Genomic DNA, 19967 nt, shown 5'->3' with positions numbered 1-19967 from the left:
GCCGGTGCTGAGCCCACAGCCCCAAAATCAGCGTCCGTCCCCCCCCCCCCCGCCCCCAGCCCAACTGAGAGCCTGGACTTGGGCTCTCCTGCCCAATCGACGAGGACACAGGAGCCTGACCCTGGCGAGAAGTGGAAGGACCGGGCAGGGGTCCGCCGCGATGCTGCCTGTGATGGGAGACGGGCAGCCGTGCACCACCATGCCCAAGCAGGCAGCACCTTGCCGCCCCAACCCTGCCCCGCACCATCCCTTGGGACAACAGCAACCTCTCCCCCCCCCCCCCCCCCCAGCACCCCAACCCTTCCCCGGGGCAGGGAGAGGACCCGTCCCCCCCTCCATCCATCCCGCTGAAGGCAGCTCCTGCCCAAAGCTGCCCGAATCGTGTGTGTCCCCCCCCCCCTTCACCATGCTCACAAAAACCACAGCACCATCAGCAACTCCAATGACAAGAGTTTATTAGTGGACTCACCTCCACCTGCAAACCGAAGCGTTCGACGGGCTAATGCTAATCCTCGCGCTCCCCGCGTAGGATCCGCTCCCGGCGCCTATGGCGCCGGGAGCGGATCCTACGCGGGGAGCGCGAGTCCGTGCTCGGCGGCCAGATGGGACCCTCGGGAGCCTCCAGTTCCCCCCCCCCCCCCCCGTCCCTCCATCCCACCTTGGCCTCTGCAGGGAGCACGGCCCCACACATAAATACGGACAGACAAGATAACAAAAATAGCATTAAGAGTATTCACAAATGAATTAAAAACTACTCGGATATGTACAGCAGAGCGCGGGCGGTATGTACACAGACAAGCCCGCGTGGACAGCTGGGTCTGCCGGTGGTGGTCTCCGAAGGACGAGGGTTATTTTTTTTTGAAGCTAATTTCAGCTCAAAGCCCGGAGGTCCCGTGCCCCGGCGGCAGCAGAAGCAGTGCGGTTGCGGGGGCCGGGGGGGTGGGGTGGGGTGTGTGGGGGGTGGGGAGCCAGGCACCTCTGCCACTGCACGCACCCGTCACAGCCACGCCACGGGGGACAGGGATCTGCCTGCGCTATGGGGACCTGCAGCAACTGGGACGGCACAGGAGAGGCCAGCGGCTCCCGCTGTCCCCAAAGAGGCTTCCCGTCGGCAGGGACGGCTCTCAGCCGGTGCCAGCCCTCGCTCCCACCTCCCCTGGGCTCGCTCCCTCGCTGGCCCCATGGACCGGCCACGGTGGGGCTGCTCCCAGGGCTCTGACTTCCCCTGCGGCCGTCCCCAGGCCGGGCAGGAGCATCGCTCCCCCCTGCCCCTTCCACCCCCAGCTCTCTCTCTATTCCTGCACTTGCTGGACGCCACGGCCCGGCTCTCTGGCAAGTCCCTTGTAGCAGGGCGAGGGCCGGGGAAAGCGCTCTCCCCCCTCACCTGCCTCCCTCCTTTGCCAGCCCGGAGGAGCGGGCGTGGGGAGGGACGTGCACTGCCCCGCAGCAATCTACATTCAGAAGGAGGAGGAGGAGGAAGAGGAGGACGATCCCTTCAAACCGGGCACAGCCCTGGGCCTGACACACCGAGACCAGCCTCAGCTCCCAGCAGCTGATGTCCAGGGAGAAAGGGGCTCGGGGGCTCACGCGAGGCCTCCCGGCCTCTGCCTCTTCTTCCTGGATCCCTCACCACCACCGGGACAAGCTCTTCCCCGGGGAAGCGGGGACAGGATAGGGATGCTGCAGGGAAGCTCCGTCCCATTCGGCAGCCTGCCTCTTCCCGGGGCCTGAGCATGCTGGAGACAGGGGCACGGAGCCTCGACCCTTGCTCTGGCTGGGGAAACCTTATATTAGTGACACATCTACACACACGCACGCACTCACACATGCAAAAATAAGTCTGTTTATTCTCTTCAAAGTGATCTAGAGGACCCTGCAGGGCTGGGACACCTTCTAGCCAGTACTCCCCCCGGCTGCCTGGATCTCCCCAGTGCTGGGAGCTGTTGGCTGAAGTGCTGCATTGGTCTCAGCGCCTTTAAAACACAATGGAACAGTAAATAAGAGGGGCTACGATAAAAGGAGCTGGCGGCACGAGGGAGAAAGCTCCGTGGAGCGGGGCGCTCGCCTGGGAGGCGGAGGGGCTGCCCCCCACCCCGGTGACGGTGCTCGGGAGCGGAGTGTAGTGGATGTGGCGGTGAAGGCGCAGCCGTCCTGGCGATGGGGGGACTCGGCGGCGGGTCACTTGCGGCTCAGCAGGGATCCCAGCAGAAGCACTCCTGCCACCGTCGCCCCGGTCAGGAGCCATTTGTTGAAGGTCTCCTGGCCCTTCCTCACCTCGGCAGCAGCATCATTCCCATAGAGGTCCACAAAGCGCTCCTGTGGGAGGAGAGGAGCAATGAGCAGAGGGGTGGGAACAGAGCAGAGACCCTCTCTGCCGCTTTCTGGGGCTCCTTCCTCCTCCACGGAGCGGTCCAGAGCGGAAGACGCAGCGGGATGGGGCAGGAAGGCTGCTGGGCTCCTGCCGGCAGGAAAGCAGCGGTGGGGACTGGGCGGATGACAGATGCCTTGTGCTTCCTTGCTCTGAATCATGCACAGAGGGCGATGGGGGAAGCACAGGACCAGTCATGAGAGAAGTGGATGCCAGAAAGGATTTGCAAGGAGAATACCATGCGGGCAGGGCAGGAGATGCATCACGTGCTCTAGGCTCTCTAAAATTAGCATCGAAGTGTGATAGAAATCATTGCAGCAGGAAAACGCTGGGCTTTTTTCCACGGCCACGGCCGAGGCCTGGGGGAGCAGCAGCAGCAGGGTTGGTGCCCACGGTTGCGGCAGGAGCCCACACCGCGCGTCCCCCTGCCGCTTTTGCGTCCAAAGCGGAACCTCCCACCTCCCTCTCCCGACTGCCGCATCCTGGCAAGACAAGTACTCCCCTGTCCTGGCCATCGCAGGTTACTCTGCAGCACAGTCTGGATTTCGCGAATCCCTGTGGCAAAGGCAGACACTCTGGGTCGCAAAACTCCTGCCTTCCCCCGGGCTTCAGGAGAGCGGGCCAAGCACGAGGCCCGGCCAGGAATGTAGTCACTCCGGCCCGGCTCGTCCGAGCCGGCCGCCTCCAGTCCTTCATCTCCAGCAACAGATTTCAACAGAGCCACTGCACAGCAAACAGCCACAGCCCCTCTCCCTCTGAGGGACACGTGTGACAGGGCTGGGGACAGACGGCCATGGCCCAGACTGGGGGAGATGGAGGGCAGAGAGAGAGAGAGAGAAGACCACCAGAGCTGAACTGCTCCCGAAAACAGGCTGAGAGAGCACGTCTGCCCCCTGCGCCCATGCAGCAACCCCCTGGCACGACGCCACCCTTCCTGCTCCCCTGGGCACCCAGGGACCTCGGAGCACTGTGAGAATAGCTGCTCGGGTCCCCGGGCCACACGCACTGCAGGAAAGGAGGGGTCCATGGGCAGGTAACATGAAGCAGTGAACTTTACGCCCCAGCAGCTCCCAGCTTTATCAGGGCCGAGCAGGAGCACGGGGGCTAGAGGGAGCTGGAGCTGCGAGCTCCAGGCTCAGGGATCGCCGGGCAGCTCGGCGTCAGCAGGGGCTCGACGCTGTCGCACCTCGAGCCCATCTTCCCAGCAAGGTCCCATGTTCCCTGATAAGCGAATGCAGTTCCAGTAACTCGGCTGCTCTGGGAAAGCAGAGATAAGCCCAGCTGAGGCTGTGCTTGTGTCACGTCTTACCATGGCCTCCCCAGAGGCAGGGGCAGCATCCCTGCCTGCCTGGGTCTGGCAGCTCTGCCTGCAAGCTGCCTCCCATGCCTGCCCACAGCCTGTGATGAGCTGCAACCACTGCCACAGGACCTGTGGGGGGTTCGGTGCCCAGATCACGGCTGGGAATCGAGAGGCTCTTTAGGCAGGTGCCCCTCCATCACTCACGGAAACATCACTCATCCAAAACAGCCCCAGCATGGTCACAGCTTGCAGGGTATCTCCTCACCTTGCCACACACACGTGATCAAGCTCCCACACAGCTTTTGACAGCAAGGCGTGCAAGACATGCACGCTCACTCCCAGGGAGCCGGGCTGCGTCCCTCTCCTCAGCCACAGGCCTCCCCCCCACAGGGGATCAGGTAACTGAACAACCACCCAGGTGAGCTGCACACCTCAGCACCTGCCTCTGCCCCACCAAAGCTCTTCTCTGCCTTCCACCAAGCACCGTCTCCAGCATCTTGCGACTCCCCCAGCTGCCTTTCACACCCCCTCGACCTTGAGGAGCTTATCAGCAGACCCGGGGGCAGGGCACTGGGACAACAGGGACTTTGCTAACTCACCCCGGGGCACATCATTGCTGCCGCCTCACTCGGAGTCCTCTTCAGGGATGTGACAACCGTCCCCGTGACTCCCGCCACCTACACAGAGCGGCAGAAGGCAGCTCGCTTCCCATCGGGCCTGCCAGCTGGCGCGGGCTCCGCAGAGGTGTTGTATTGCATCCCGACCCCGCAGGAATGAGCAGGACGGCAGCTCACATGCAGGTGCCATCCAGGAGAAAGGTGAGGGCTGCTGCCCCCTGCCAGCCCCTCCGCCCGGCCGCTCGCCCAGGGACAGCCAGCGAAAGAGCCAGCGATGTGCTGCAGGAGAGGGACAGGAGGAGAGCCCAAACCCAAGGAGGGGATATTTTTAATTACGGCACAGGAAATCCCTCTGCTGATAGGGTGACAAGCAGCGGAGCGGTGACAGAGCACGGCAAGCATCAGCAAACCGAGAGCAGGCTGGCGGGGATGGAGGGCACAGGGGAACCGGGGCAGAAGGCATGGGCTTGTCCAAAAACGCCAGCTGTGGAGTGCCTCCACCGCCCCTACAATGTCCCTCTGTACCAGGGCTCTTGCACCCTGGGGAAGGTCCTTCCCTCGGAGGCACATCCCCGCTGCACACCCGCAGCACCTGACGCTGCGGGAGCGCTCAGCAGAAGGAAGGAGGCTGTGCCCCTCGTGACGTATCCCCCAGAAAAAGCCACTTTGCTCGGGGATTCAGTAAGGCCTGCCCCACCCAAGCCCCACACGTCTCCGCAGGCTCCTCCTGACCCATGGGAGGGGACGTGCCCACCATCCCCAGGAAGGCTGCGGAGGTGGAAGGGGCCGCCCAGTCACCCAGCCTCTCCGCAGGGCCGGCAGCGGGGCAGGCACCAGGAGAGGTCCCCCACAGCCAGGGCAGGGAGCTGGGGAGGGCTGGCAGCCAAGCCTCCGTGCTGCCTTCTCCATGGCATGTGCCGCCGAGCTTGGGGAAAGGCAGTTCCAAGAAGCACGTTTTGAAGCCCTTACTTCTAAGAAAAGGAAGCGTTTGCTGAACAAGAGATAAATGGCATACGGTGAACCGAGAGCTATCGGGTGCTACAGATGGAGAAGAGCATGACAAGAGCCCTGCACGGGCAGGGAGGGGACACAAGCCCCTCTCCTGCCCCTGGGAACAGAGCAGCAGCTGCTGGAGATGCAGCTGGGGGCCGCAGGGGACTCAGGAGCAGAGCGTGCCTTGCCCTTCCTTGGCGAAGCCATCCCCAGGAGCTGCAATAGCTCAGCCCCTACACAACTGCAATCCCAGATGTTTCCCCTGGGAATGGCGATCCCAGATCAGGGGGAGTGGGAAAACAGGCAGGAGTGTCCTCCCTCCCCATCCTGGGGGCGGGTTGAAGGTTAGGGAAAGGCAGCTTGCTCAGTTCCCACACCGCCCCAGGCCTCGGCCGCTCTGCACCTGAAGCCCAGCACTCCCAGTACCGATTCTGACCTCTCTGGCCTGGTGTTTGGGATCTCAGGCTTGCCCAGACACGTCCAGATATTTCTGGCCTCCCCCAGTCACCTTTATCTGAGAGGAAATATTTGGAATTCCTGAGTCTCACAAGGACTATGGTAGCAACAGCACGTCAGTGTCTCAACCGCCCTCTCCACGTGCCTGTGGGCCTCTTCCACCCCAGAGAGGACAGGCTGTTCCACCACCAAACACCCGTCACATCCCCTTCTCCACCCCGGGTGACAGCCACGTCCGAGAGGAGGATGCTCTGGGGCAGGAGATGAGGAAACAGCGAGAGGTTATGCCTACGTAAAAGGCAATCCCCTGGCTTCGCCTCTCCTCCCCCAGCGCTGGGGAAGGACACAACATTTTCTTGCTGCAGCCTAAACCAGCGCTTGCTGGGGAGGACTTCCCTCAAGCTGCACGTGCTGCTTGCAGGAGACAGAGGACCTGGAGATCCAGACTCTACTGGTGCCCACCACCCCGGAGAGCAGGGGCAGGGAGGTTCTGCAGTGCCAAAGGCTCTCGAGACACCTGCAGCGCCCCAAACCTCAACCCACCACCGGGTGGGACACAGCAGCCATTTAAACACTGCCCAGTGACCGTACACGACACTGCAGTAGAGGCAAAAGAGGAGGAGGTCTGACCCAAAGTGCTCCATCTTGGGTGAGAGAGCAGATTAATCAGGCACGAGGTCTGGCTGAGACAGCGTTCACATCCCAGCCTGGAAACGGGAAGACCTAAAGTTTCAGCCTCTTGCTGGTACCCACCACCAGAGGTTCAGCTGGTTTCATTCACCAGCACTGTCTGAAGCAGCTCCCCCGGCTGAGTGGGAGGGAGAACAGTTGCTAGATCCCATTGAGGGCAAGCAGAGCAGAGCGGGTTCCTCTTTCAAGATAAGCCCCAAATCTGGGGGAAAGAGGATTCAGTAAGCGACACCGAACCATGGGGGCAGGTGAAGGAAGCAGATGTGAGCAATGAATCCCCATCCGGTCTCTTGTGAGCCAGGGGTAGAGCGGGAAGGGAAGGGTGGTGGCTGCTGGGGAGGGCAGAGTTTGGGTGCTCAAAGCTTCCCTTGCACGGGGAGGTGAAGGGTATGGAGGTCACCGAGACACCAGCATGAAGCTCGGAAAACCAGCAGAGAAGAGACAGGCTCTACCGGGACTATTCATGGTGAACCAGTGGCACTTGGTCTGACTTCAACACGGAGACTCTGCCTCCAGCAGGAGCTACACCCCCAATACCCTGCCAGCCTGTCTTTGAGATAGTCACCCACAGCAACCAGCTCCACACATACAAAAGCCCTTCCCACCCAAGGATTTTAATGTGTTTTATCAAAAATTGGTTCTCCAAAACCTCCTGCGGGATAAGTCAGCATTGTTCCCAGACAGATCAACAGAGGTGCGGAGAGGTTAAGTGCTTTCCCTGGAGTTGTATACAAGCCAGCAGCATGAGCCACAGCATCTGACTCCCAATCCAGGCATTCTCGTCACGAGGCAATGTTTCACTTGAAAACAAGGCTGTTTCTGTTATACCTTCACCGTAACTACAGCTGTGTTACTGCTAAGAGGTCTAACACCAATCGCCGGCCAGGAGTGGAGTCATCTGGATGACCAGACATTTGTTAATGAGATGCTAGGAACAGTTTTGTGCTGAGCAGCGAGACAAGCATGGAAAAAGAAAGGCAGCAGCTCAGCGCAGACCACAACAAAGCCCTGCATCGACAGCAACCTGCTCCCAGATCCCCTTCGGGCTGCCAGCTCACCACATGGGACGGGCATATGCGAACCTGGAGGTGAAGCACAGGGGGAAAAGGCAGCTGAGATCTTTCAGAAAAAAAACGAAAACGTAAGTATTCCCAAAGGCTGCCACTAGGATCCTGTAAACACAGCTCAGCCGGTCCCTACACACTATGAAAGTGGAAGAGACATCCTGGAGGTCCTCCCTCCGCCCTGCTCCCCCAGACACTGCATCCACGTGTGGCCCTGATCACCCCCAGCCCTGTCTGAAGCCCAGGCCCTAAAGGAGGGCAGCAAGGACACCGAGGGTGCCTGCGCCAGTCACACAGCACTGCCTGCAGCATCGGGACTGGAGGGCAACGTGAGCCCCTGACTCAGGTGCATCATGCCAAGGAAACGTGCCATCCATGGCAGAGGTCTCCAGAGCTTCTCCAGATCCCCAGCTTCACCCCTCTGGTCCCAGTCAGCACCCTGGGCAGGCTCAGGATGGGGTGGGGAAGGGGCTCTGGGGACAGCACACTCGCAGGTGCAAATGCTTCAGAGACCCAGCTCTAACTGTTATGCAAATGGTGACCTCCAGGGAAGCAGCTGCTGATCTCCATGACAATGGCAGGGAATGCCACCCGCCCCCATCTCTCCTGCCCTGGGAGTGGGCACTGGGGTACTGCAGGCGCTGCCCAAGCTCCAGGGCCCTGCATGCAGAGAAACCTGAGACCCTGAGGGATGCAGCCATAAACTCAAAAGGGTTAATTAAATAAGCACATCCCTGCATCGCTCTCCTCTCCTCCCGACCCACCTTGCCACGCACCCAGCCACTGGGCTGCAGCCTGCGGTGGGACCGGTGGGGAGGCTGCCCCTGGGGCCTCAGCCTGAAGCCCAACAAACCTACGGGGCTTCAGCCTAGCGAGGGCCAGAGCCAGCTCTTTTCTAACCAGAAACAAACCCTCACTAGCACATTCCAGCCCTAATCCTCGCCGTGGCAGCCTCCTGTCAAACTGGTTTCATCACCAGCTCCAGGGAACCTGCAATAACCCCACACCATTCAGCACAATTTCAGCATTTTCCAAATACATGAAAGGGGCTACAGTGACAGCTGTAACCCCCGTCCCTGCCCCAGGAGACTGCTGTGCACAGCACGAGATGGAGAGCAGGGAATTGCGCTCTCCGTTCCAGAAATCTGCTGAAACATTCATGTGTATTAAAGCAGGAGATGGTGTGAATGACTAATCTACTTGCATCCATCTTTCATCAGTGTTTCTCCCAGAACTAACTGGGCTGAGGACTCCCAAAGGTGCGGAAGCCCCGGCCGGCGCTGGGCGCGCTCGGCAGCGGGACGGCTGGCAGGCGACAAAGCTCCGGTACAAAGGCACAGAGAAGAACACGTTGGCTGAGCCGGATCCACTCAAGAGATTAGCACCTGCTGGGAATGGGATTGTTTTCCAACGGGCATTAAGTGGAATAGTCCGAGGAAAGACGGTCTCTCTGATGCTTCTCCCCACCGGACAGATGGTGTCTGAGCCCCGGCAGGCAGAGCAGCCTGCCTGCCTTTTGTGCAAGGGGCACGCTCAGGGGGCAGGGGAAGAGTCCTGCTTTAATTTCACGGTTATCTGCCGCCTGTGGTGCCGGGGAGCCCGAGTGCCGCGGCCAGCTCGCTGCACCGGATGAGCGCCTCGGAAGGGTCCCCTGCACCCAGGGAACAAAGCTCAATTTTCACCTTGTCATCGCTTTTCCCAGATGTCACAGCTCCTGTGCAATCATGCCCTTGTGTAACTGTGGGGAAACCTGTGCCGAGGAGACGTGCCGCGCTCACGAGTACCCAGCTGTGGAGCCACGTTCTCTCCTATCCAGGGGCTGAGTTGTGCGATGCCGACAGCTCTCCCTGGCCCTCAACCGCACCGCGAGCCTTACCCCAAACCCACCCTGCAGGGAATGGCAGCATCACCAGAGCCTGAGCGAGCGAGGCTGGGTGCAGGGATGGTCCCCAGGGGAGATGGGTCCCGGGGAAGGGCCGCCTGGTTCTCCTGCCTCGAGCCACTCGTCCTCCGGCATTCCGGAGGAGCTCCAGCATCCCGGAGGAGCCGCCGGCCAAGCCTCACCACTTCCCGCTTCAGCCCCAGCGCCTCACGAGGCTGCTGTAATTCTTACATGCCACTTGAATGAAAAAGGGGAAAGGGTGGAGGTGCAGGAAGAGGAGGAAGATGTGCTCATTCTGTTTTCACTTCCTGTTAGTCCACATGAAATCTCAAATGATTCAGGCCACGAAGTCCCTTTTAGCAAAATCCTTGCTGACTTGAGGGCAGGAAGCAGAGTAGGCAGCTGATGCAGCAAACGCAGGAGAGAGCGGTGCAGCACGAGAAGGAGACTTTGTGCTCTGCCCTGGGCTCCTCCATACGTGTTGTTGCATGAAATAATCACTGGCTGGTGCACTGGAAGCTTCTAAATGAGGTCAGTTGCTCTAATAAAAGATATTAGCTCTCCGGCAAGTTTAATACACTGGTGAGCCATACCATTACAGGATGGAAGCACTTGCAACACTGCTGATGGCTGATTTACAGGTAGCAATACCTCATTTTCTCCATACTTAAGTCATATGTCACCCAGACACTACCCAGGGCCACATACACGCCCAGCTCCCACATCCCAGCCCAAACCCTGAGCCAGCTTGCCACGACTTACACGCACAGAGTAATGTCACGTACTGCCGCCAGCCGTGCTCCCTGCACAACGCTCGTAGCACCCCCAGCCTTCCTCAGCCTCAGCGATGGCAAAAACCAGAGAGATGTGCAAGTGGGACTAGTATCGTTTGGAGAACTAACAAAGTGATGCAGACAGCTGTCCCGCTCCACCTGAGCGTGGTGTTAGCTGCATTCAAACCAAACCAGCTCCGTGCCAGCCTAGGCCTCTTGTCTGAGCTTCCCAAAGAGCCCTTCACTCTCCAGCAGAGGAGAAAACCCTTCCGTGCTCCCTCAGGAAGCAGTCAGCTCTAGCAGCTCCCTCCCCTCGGGCGCACAGTCCTACCCCCAACAGACAGGTCCCTGCACAGCTCTGCCCGTCGGCCCCTCGCACACCTCCCGGCACGAGCAGCTCCTGCTCCCCCTCAAAGCCCTGCCTGCTGCCAAGTTGTCACATTTTGGAGTATTTGATTTCAGTCTTAAGAGCACCTGGCTGGCAGCGGTACAGGCAGGGAGAACCTGCCTGCTCTTTGTTCTTGGCCAGGTGGAGTACGGAGCAGAGGACACCTGCCTCGGTTTCCCCCTGAGCTCAGGACCGGGGCTGCAAGCTGGGGAGCTCCGGGTCCATCCTAGATCAGGAGCGGGGGCAGAAAGGCTGAGCCCGGCCCTGCTCCCACTGGAGCCTCCTCATCTCCAGAGCTCATCTCCCCGAGCAGGCTACTGATGCCAGAAGCTAGCTACTAATTGGATCTATTTAAATCAGAAGCTATGTCTGCAGACACAGCTGAAACACAAGCTTGAGCAGGAAGGAGGATAATGTAATAAATTCAAGCAGCTCTCCCCAAGGGAATCGCACAGACCCCTGAAACTTCCCTCTTTGCAGATACAGCCTATTACCCTTCCTTGGGCACGCTGTGTAAATGCAGGGGCAAGCGGTGGTCGAGAGAGTAACCAACCCAAAGCCTGCCGAAACGGCAGGCTCACCCAGCTCCCTGCTCCCAGTAGCAGAGGGAAAACAGACCAGTTACAGCACAACGTTCAAACAGTCCCCGTGGCCAAGGGAGCCTCTCTGGTTAACGCTCCGAATCCCGCTCCTCCCTCCCTTGCTACCCCGGAGGCAGGCAGCAGCGCTGAGTGCACTGGGTTTCCCATTAAAGAGATCCTGAGAGACAGCACTGGGCTGGTACACGTGAGCACGTGTCCGAGAGAAGACACGGGCGGCTGGAGAGATGCTGGCTGCACGGAGGAGCTGCAGCGGGCGTTCCCGCCTGCAGGCAGTCCTTCCCAGCACTGCTCAGCCCTCGGATTCTTTTTCTTTTTTTGCTAACTAAATTAAACATGAGGATAAAATAAGCAAAATACCTAAAAATAAAAAATAAAACGAGCATTTCTACAGCACAACTAGGTCACAGCTCCCCGGCATGCAAGTCACGGCAGCCACGGCTCAGCCCCTTGAGCCTCCCGGATTCAAAACTGACATCTCTCTTAAAAGGCTGCCTCCCGAAACCCACACCTGCTCCCTGGTAAGCCCAGCTGGAGCCATCTGCTAACGGCTCTGCCTCCCGGCAGCCCTCTGCCCCCTCGCTCCGCCGGGCTGTTCTGCTTCTGTGGCAAAGAGTAACCCTTCTCCCCACCTGAACACGGCGAGGGCCAACCCACACCCTGAAGCTGCCCCGGTGTGCCCAGCAAAGCCCTCGCGTCCCCCTCCACGGGCACGCCGTGGGGAAAGCTCTTGCACGCCTCTAGAAAGCACTAACTTAAGCACTTGGCATCCCAAGGACGATTAGGAGCGGGACTTCAGAGAGACCTTGCACCAAACACCCATCCGCACATCCTTCCAGGTGGGGAGCAGGGAAGAGGAGCGGTTTCCCTGCCCAAGGCCAGGGCAGCAAACCAAGGAGTGCCCTGGCACCAAGGGACACGGCTTCCCTTTCATGCCTCCATTATCTGCGTTAATCTTTAGTTGCTCAGAACAATAGCGTTTAAGGGTAACATCCCTCTCGGGAGGGTGGAGGAGGAGAGCCTCGCTGCTTTCCTGCCACGCAAAGGCAGAGCCACCCCGCAGAGCATACCTTCGCACTGAATCAGCCAGCAGGTAGGTCAACATCCCGACTGCTATCGGGGTCACCAGAGGGGAGAGAGCAGCCGCCCCAGCCCCTTTCTGCTCCCACAGCAGAAGCCACCATTAATCCCTCGCCTCTCGGTTCAGCAGGTCTGCAACACTTCTACAACTGATATCCATCCCTTCCCCCAGCTCCTCCTGGGAATACTCCGGCTTCACAGTTAGTGGGTAAAGAGCTACTAGAGAAATACTCCTCGTAACGTCAAGATGGGACTGTGCTTACAGCCGTCAGCAGCTTGGTAAAAATCAAAGGAGAGAAGCTTAAGCAAAGGCCTCGAAGCATCGTGCCACCGTTCAGCCTGTACCCGGTGTGGGCCGCAGGCGTATCGCCGCTCTCAGGGGTAAAGCACGTACACAAACCACACAGGAGCTCCACGGAAATCAGGTGCAGCACCCCAGACACATACAAAAAGCTGCAGCTTCCACAGGGGAAAAGAGAGCCCGTTGCTCCCTCCCACCCCTTCTGCTGTGGTGGGACACCCCATTGCTGCTGAAACGGGGAGAGACCCCGGGCAGCGCTCAGGAGGACCCAGCTCCAGTTTCAGAGAGGAGCAGGATGATCAGGAAGATTGACATTACCGAGAGCAGCTGTGAACACAGAGCAGCAAGAAACAGTTTGTTAATTATTTCACAGGTCTTTTTTTAAATGACACTCCATTCTTTGGATTAAAGAACCTCAGAGTGCTTTACAAATCTGAGTTCCCAGTGGCTCCCCTGGGAGGGAAGGAAATGCTATCCCTTTTGCTAAAAGATCACGGGGTTAAGTGGGCTGCTCTGAGCCACAGCCAGCGATGGGCAGGAGCTTTGCCTTCCAGGCGCCTGCTCTAATCACAGATCTAAGGAACGTAATCAAACTGCACCTCACACCCGAGAGGCAGCAAGGAAAACAGGCAGGGCCCCAAAGAAGGAGAACCGAGGAAACGGGGCGAAGAGCAGAGATCTGAAAACTCGCCTCTGCGTCGTTCTCGGTCTAGCGGCAGGAATGCTGCTGCGGGCCGGGCAGGAAGCTGCAGTGGAAGTCATTCCAATGGTATTTCCTGGAGAGCACTGCAGAAAAGCCTCCCAGGTCGCAGGCAGGGCGAGAAGCTGCCAGGGATCTGTACGCTGAGCCCAGATCTCCAGCCACCAACGAGGATACAGCTACCTGGGACAGCCGCGCCAGGCAGGACAGCCCGAGCCAAGACCCTGCCGGCAGCGACTGTCAAGCAGGCAGTTCCCACAGCCAGAGAGGAACACCCAGTACTGCAAAGGGACACGAAGGGACTCAGCTGGCAGGAGGAGAGTATTTTTTTCATCCCAAGCAGGTGATGACAATGGGGGCATCGTCTCAGCTGCAAGGGATCCAGACTGTAAAATAATTAGACTACAAAGTGGAAAGCGATAGCCCAGCTAAGCTTCGCAGACCACTGGTTGGGATTCATCTCTAGGACAGCAAAGCGCGGCCTTGGCTATCCACAGTCAACCTCCTACAGCCAGCTCTGCTGCGTGTTGGCCAGCAAGTGAAACCGATGGCTGCGATCTCAAATGGTATTAGCACCGCCGGGGCATCCCCAAAACCCAGTGTGTTAATGCTCATAAACGGCACAGCTTTGGCAAACAGCGCTCACCCCAGAGGGAACAGCCTTCCCCATACGGTGCAATGCGCAGGTGTGCCCCTTCCACGCGTGCCGTGCACACCTAGCACGGTGCTCCTCTCCGAGTCTCAGGGCACAACAGCAGAATTCAGACTTGCACTTATCTCATGCTGCCCAAAAAGCTCGGACCGACAAAGCGTGGGGATCCTGGGGCACCCAGGATCAGCTAGGTAACGCGGTGGGGAAGGCTTGTGCAGGGTACCTGGGCAATGGCACAGGGCCAAAAAGCATTTCGGAAGAGCTGAGAATGGAAGGCTAGCCCTCATCCTGAAACCATTGAGAAGGCTGGAGCAAGAGCACAGGACGAAATCCCAGCTGCACTCTGTCATATGACGCAGGCTGAGTCATTTCCTATCATTCAAGAAAAAAATTTAAAAGGTAGAAAATGAGTTTGCTATATTGACATCTTCTAAGGGTTTTCCCCAAACAGAACCACAAGCTTCCAGTACACCGCAGAGCGACACAACACATACGTCCCGGCACACTGAGCCCTGCGCGGCCAGGGCCAGCTGAGAACCCGGGATGCACAGAGCCAACGCGGGAAGCAGTCCGTCCTCCTTCAGCCTAGCCCAGCTTGGTGGGATTCAGATGTCACGGACTGGTGACAAAGACGCTGTTCGCTTTCAATCCTGGCCCAGCACAGACCCTTCATGCTGGTCCCCACCACGCACCCTGCAACCAGGAAACCTCTTGCCTCTATGTCCACAGATCTACCTTCAAGGCCCCACAGAACACCTTCTGAACATAGATTTAACCTTGAAAGAAAAGCTGTCGTCCACTGGAGGGTCACAGCCAGGCAGGAACTACTGCTCACTTTCCTTTCTCAAACAGATTAAGCACGGTCAGTACATCTCTGCCTGCCAGGCTCTCTCCCGCCCACCCTGCGCTTCCCCCTCCTGCGTTCCCACTCACCAGATTTCTCCCCCCACAACTCCCAGTCCCCACTGGGATCACTGCTTGAACTTCACAGCTAGTGGAATCTGGTCCTGGCCAAAGCAACTGCCTCAGGAAAGCCTCCTCTTCGGTTTTGATGGCTCACCAAGACAGCAGCTCTCTTCTGGCTGGTTATTAAATGCCCCCCTCAGGTTGTTCTTGTTTGTTTTCTCAGTGCCGGATTGCAGAAAGGAGGGCAAACCAAGGCAGGGCCAGTAAACATGACAAAATACACCCATGTTAATGCTACGTAGTGAGATTTGCCATTTCCCCCTCACCTCAAAAAATGGTTTCTCAAGAAGACCGCTACAGCCCAGCACACAGCAGCCTTAACAGGACCCTCCAAAGGCAAACCTGCACCCCGCGGCCATCCTACACTTGCCTTTGTGCCACTGGTGGAGAATGAAACAGAGCTTCCTACGCAACCAGGCTGTGAGAGACTTGTGACGGGGCCACGCTCCTTCCCTCTTTCAGAGGGGCTTTCCAGGAAAAGAAGTGCTGCAGCGCTCCAAAACGCAAACCACCTGGTCCCTGCCAAGCAGGCCTGCCAGAACTTGCATCCCTCTCACCGGGACCTGCCTGCTGCACCTCTCGGGAGAGCTTTGTTCGCATGGGACAGGCTCTAACAGCTCAGACGCACCAAACAGGCTCCCTGTGCAAACAGGGCGGCAGGAGAGGGACCGCTCCGTCGCAGCAAGTGCAGGCTGGCACTCTTTTCTCGCAGGGAGAGCTGGCAACAGGCCAGCAGTTTTCTCCCCGCAGCTGGAGTTGCGTGAGAGCGAAGCAGAGCATGCATCCCCACGCACGCCCCACGCATGAGGCACTCGGGAGCTCTTATGGCCCCCGTGCTACCGCTGCACCGCGCCGTCCCTTCGCATGGAGCGGCATGGCTGCCCCTGCAGAAGGGACACGGTGAAACCTGAGCACGGAGGAAAACTACAGCTGAGATGTCAAACAAGCACTGGTTGGGGTTTGCAACAGGCTGGCAGCAGCCACACTGCCCAGCCCTTTTTTTTTTTTTGGTGGCTGGTGGGGGGGGGGGATCCCCCCCCCACCATGGCCTTTACCACCCTGTCCAGCTCCCCTTCAGCTACCGGCACAGCCCGGGCAGCAGCACAGCCTGAGCAGTGAAGTTAGAAGCCCCGTTCAAGGTTAGAAGAAGAGAGCAAGGCTGCTCCCCTGGGTGGGAAACACGGCTAACTTTGGCAATCTTCAAAGCAAGAGCTGGTGGGCGGGTCAGATAGAGAGGAGTCCTGACGCTTCTGCAATCTTTTGAACAAATATTTGCTCCAAACAATGAATTTACAGACAGACACAAAAAAATTGAAGAGTCTTAACCATGATGGTTGGGGGTGGGGAACAGAGGGAGGAGGTATTTCATTCCCCGCAAGCAGGGACCAGTGATTTTCCACCAGTGATTTAATCTAAATCCCCCAGAGAGTTCATTTACAAAAAATCAGATTGCATTATCGCCTAGGTCTCCAGGATACAGCCCAATCCGTCACTAACAGCAACGGCCACACTAGCTTGGAAACCTCAATTTGATCACTCAATTCCAAGACTAATCTGTGGCTTTAAAAGCCAAAGCCAGAGGGAGGGGGAAGGAACTCAGCATTTAGCCAGGGTTATCTGCAGGATGAGAGAGCTAATGGGCCAGATACAGCCTGATGAAATGGCTAGCAGATCCCGGGTTATTAATCGAAGCCAAGCTCTTCTGCCTGAGCAGCCCCACCCAGGCAGTGCCCCAAGGCGGCCACATTCCTGGAATTCCTGCACCCTGGGTGATCCTGCTCCCTCTCCCTGCGTCACCCCCCCACCCCCCCCCCTTCTCCGGAGTCCCCAGCATCGCAGCCAGGCGCGAGGAGCTGGGGAGCTCTGCTGGGCTCCTGTGCCTCTCCTCTGTCAGGAGGGCGCAGAGCACAGCGCTGGGCTCAAAGGTTCCTGCCCTCTCCTCGAGACGCGGGGGCCTGGTGATGGACCACGAGGTGAGGAGGGCTGAAAGGCCTTAGCTCGCCAGCCAGGCAATTCCCCACCGTTCAGATGCTAACGCCTGACAGCGTAAACTCTTTCCAGTGGGCACCAGTAAAGGTTACACCAGCAGGGAATCACTAAGATGCAGAAGCAAAAAGAAAACTCAAGACATCTGTAGGTCGTATACTTCCCGCTGGCAGTCTCAGGCAGCGCCGCACAGCCAGACCCGGCATCTCAAGAATGCTTCCTGAAGAAATGCTTATTCATGTTAATACCTCACCACTGAAAGCCTACTGGGGTTTGCTGCTGGGGCAGCTGGGAAGCATTGCTCCCCGCCAAGTAAGAAGCGGCTGCAGGTTTAGCAGCTCCCCAGCGCAGAGGTTGCCCCCACCTCAGCCCCGTCTCCCACCGCACCAGCTCAGAGAGGCCCAGCAGCCCACCCGCCCACCGAGATCTGCTGTGGGATTCGCTTCACCGTGAGCACGGCAGAAGGCAAAGTCCTGTCTCCAGAATGAAGAAGTAGCTGTTACCCCGGCAGACCGCAGGCCGGCCCGCCGGAGCACTGTGCGCTTGGAGAGGAGGAAGCTCCACTCCCCGCTGTTAAATGACACCAGGAACACACCCGAGAGCAAGGGCTCCCGCTTGAAGAACAAGCTTGGATGACATTAGATTTCCAAAGGCTCTGGGAAAACAGGTCTTTTACACAACATCCAGGGAGAAGGAGAAGAAACAGGGACGGAGGAGGACACACCTGAGCATAAACTGTTGGTGTCATCGCGGTGGACTGACCCTCTTGGGGCAGAGTGTTAAGAGCACAGAGGGAAAGGCCACACGCCCCTTTATCTCCTTGCAAGGTGCAAGGGCTAGGACACGGACTAGCATAAACATCGCAGGGAGCTGCGCTCCGGTTTGACCGGCACCACTGCCGGCCTGGAGCGAGGGAGGACACGGGCAGCCATCCCCATCGGTGAGAGGAGTTCTTACCCATCCGCCATTCTCCTGGATCCAGGGATCTAGGTGGTCGGTCAAGTACGTGGTCATCCAAGATACAATGCGTCCCACCAATACCCGCATCTCCTTGTCAACGCTCTCCACACACAAGGCTCCTCCGAAGGAGAAGAAAGCCACGATGCGACCCCAGTTCACTCCATCGCGGAAGAGTTCGTTCACTACCTGCTCAAAGCTCTGATACGCCGTGCCGGGGGTGATGTGGAGCTGGGAAGTGAGGTCGCTGAAAGCCCGCCGGTACCTCAACTCAAACTCATCCCCCGCCTCTCTCAGCGCCTGCCTCACATCGGCTGCTTGAACGATTTCATGGACTTCGAGGCTGCTCCGGTGCACGGCGGCTCCGTTCACTACGTGGCTGGCGGGTGGATGCCAGGAGGGGCTCCCGTTGAGGACGCCGTCCATCTCGGCCTCCTCCGCTGCAAAGTCAGTCCTGTTCTCATCCTCCTCCTCCAGCTGACTCCAGCTGTATCCCTTCTGCGAGAGCTTGTAGGCAACAAAGTCAATCACTAGCTCCCGGTTGCTGCTGGACATTTTCACACCTGGGATGCCCTCAATGAGTCCATGGTCCGGAGCACAAGCAGATCAGCACTTAGCAGGTCCCGACTCCACTCTTCCTCACGACCGATGGAAACATCTGACCTTTGCACAGACAAACACCAGAAGAGGAGAGAGGCAAAGAAACGGTTAACGCAACAGCTTTGAGATGCACCCGCGCCATTAACACCGACAGCTTATCGTTAGACTGAGATCATCCCGCAGCTTTATGCCAAGACTCGGGGCCACCGGATCGAAGCCGCACAGAGAACCAGCTGCAACACCCCCCCCTCCCGGGAAACCAACCTGGAGCCCCAGGGGACCCCCCCAGGCTCTCTCCGAGCCGACCCCCAGCCCCGGGGTCTCACCGGGCGCAGGCACCGCCTGGCAGGCCGGCTGCAGGCCGGGCCGGGGCGGAGGCGGCTCTCGCTCTGCTGGAGCTGCGTGCCGGCCCGGCCGTGCTCCGCCAGTCCCGGAGTGCCGCGGAGGCGGAGGCAGCACCGCCCCCGCCCGCCCCGGCCCCGCCCGTTAAATGGCCCGGCTCCCCCCGCCCCCCTCCGCCGGCGTTGCCTAACGGCGGCCGCGGAAGCGGGCGGGCAGCGTTGCCCAAGGGTTACGGCAGCCCCGTGCGGGGCCCGGTTTGACGGTAACCGCGGCGCAGCCCCCCCTCCCCCCCCCCCCCCCCCGAGGGTTAGCTGGGCCGAGCGCGTCGCCGTGCCCAGCCCCGCCGCGGGCGGCAGCCCCAGCCCCCACCCTCCCGAAGCCCCTCGCTCCCCGCCGGCGGAGGGGAGCCGAGGGGATAAAAGGCTGAAAATCGGCGAGTCCTCGCCACCAAGGCCGGGCTCGCAGGGCACGGCCTGCCCGGGGCTGCCGCCACCCGGCCCTGCGTTCTTACGGGAGCGATCCCGGTCGCTCGCTGCGGTTAGCAACGCGCTGCCGCCGGGGCCGGGCCGGTGGCGGAGCCGGGCCGCGGCAGGCGGGTGGGCCGCAGGGGGCGGCCTGCCCCCCGGCCGCCGCACCGCCCCTCGCGGCCGCCGTACCCGCGCGGGGCGGGGCGGCGAGCACGGGGCCCGCGCACGAGGGCCGACACGGCGCCCGCGAAGACGGCGCCCACGCCGCCCGCCCCTCACTCGCCAGCCAATCACCCGCCGGGAGAGCCCCGCGGGGCGGGGCCCGGAAGCGGGCTCTCCCATTGGCTGAGGCGCGCGTCGCTCACGGCCTGCCCCACTCCGCCCCTCACCTCGGCGGCCGGTGGAGGGTCCGGGTCCTTCCCGCCCCTGCCCCGCGGGCCCGGCTGGCGGCGACGCCGGGGGTGGCCGGGAGCCCCGCCGGGCCTCGGCCCGCTCAGCAGTCCCCGGGCTCCTTCCGCATCGCCCGCCAAGCGGCCGCCGCGCTCCTGGGACGCGCCGGGGGGGTGCGGTAGGGTGGGAGGGGGCGGGAGGGGGCGGTGCGCATGCGCACGGCGCCTCGAGGCTGGGCGGGGGGGCGGTGCGCATGCGCGGGGAGGGCGGGGCGGGAGCGTCGGTTGGCCGGAGAGGGAGGGGAGGGCGCCTGCCCGGAGCGGTTGGTGCCAGCGCGCAGGCGCGGAGGCGCCGGGCGGAGGGCGGGGCTCTGGCGCCCCCTGTCGGCTGCGGCGG

At 60.0% G+C, this 19967-nt stretch overlaps 1 protein-coding gene across 6 annotated transcripts; it reads right to left on the bottom strand.

The window, feature by feature from the left end:
* Positions 1-1825: 1825 nt before the first annotated feature.
* On the bottom strand, positions 1826-19719 carry BCL2L1 (BCL2 like 1). 6 transcript variants are annotated; one of them, XM_076351913.1, is made up of 3 exons: positions 19571-19719; positions 17773-18435; positions 1826-2316 (listed from the first exon to the last, which is right to left on the bottom strand). In XM_076351913.1, exons 2-3 carry the CDS (start codon positions 18325-18327, stop codon positions 2179-2181), a joined length of 693 nt encoding a protein of 230 aa, XP_076208028.1. In that variant the 5' UTR covers positions 18328-18435; positions 19571-19719; the 3' UTR covers positions 1826-2178. The 6 variants fall into 6 exon arrangements, with proteins under 6 accessions (XP_076208028.1, XP_076208031.1, XP_076208027.1 ...); XM_076351916.1 differs by having other exon boundaries at positions 17773-18430; XM_076351912.1 differs by lacking the exon at positions 19571-19719 and adding an exon at positions 19226-19308.
* Positions 19720-19967: the final 248 nt, after the last annotated feature.

Source organism: Aptenodytes patagonicus, chromosome 14 (genome assembly GCF_965638725.1).
Source record: "Aptenodytes patagonicus chromosome 14, bAptPat1.pri.cur, whole genome shotgun sequence".
In the NCBI taxonomy this organism is placed as follows: Eukaryota; Metazoa; Chordata; class Aves; order Sphenisciformes; family Spheniscidae; genus Aptenodytes; species Aptenodytes patagonicus.
Note: the sequence above shows the minus strand (reverse complement) of the source record. Positions and strands in the feature narration are given on the sequence as shown.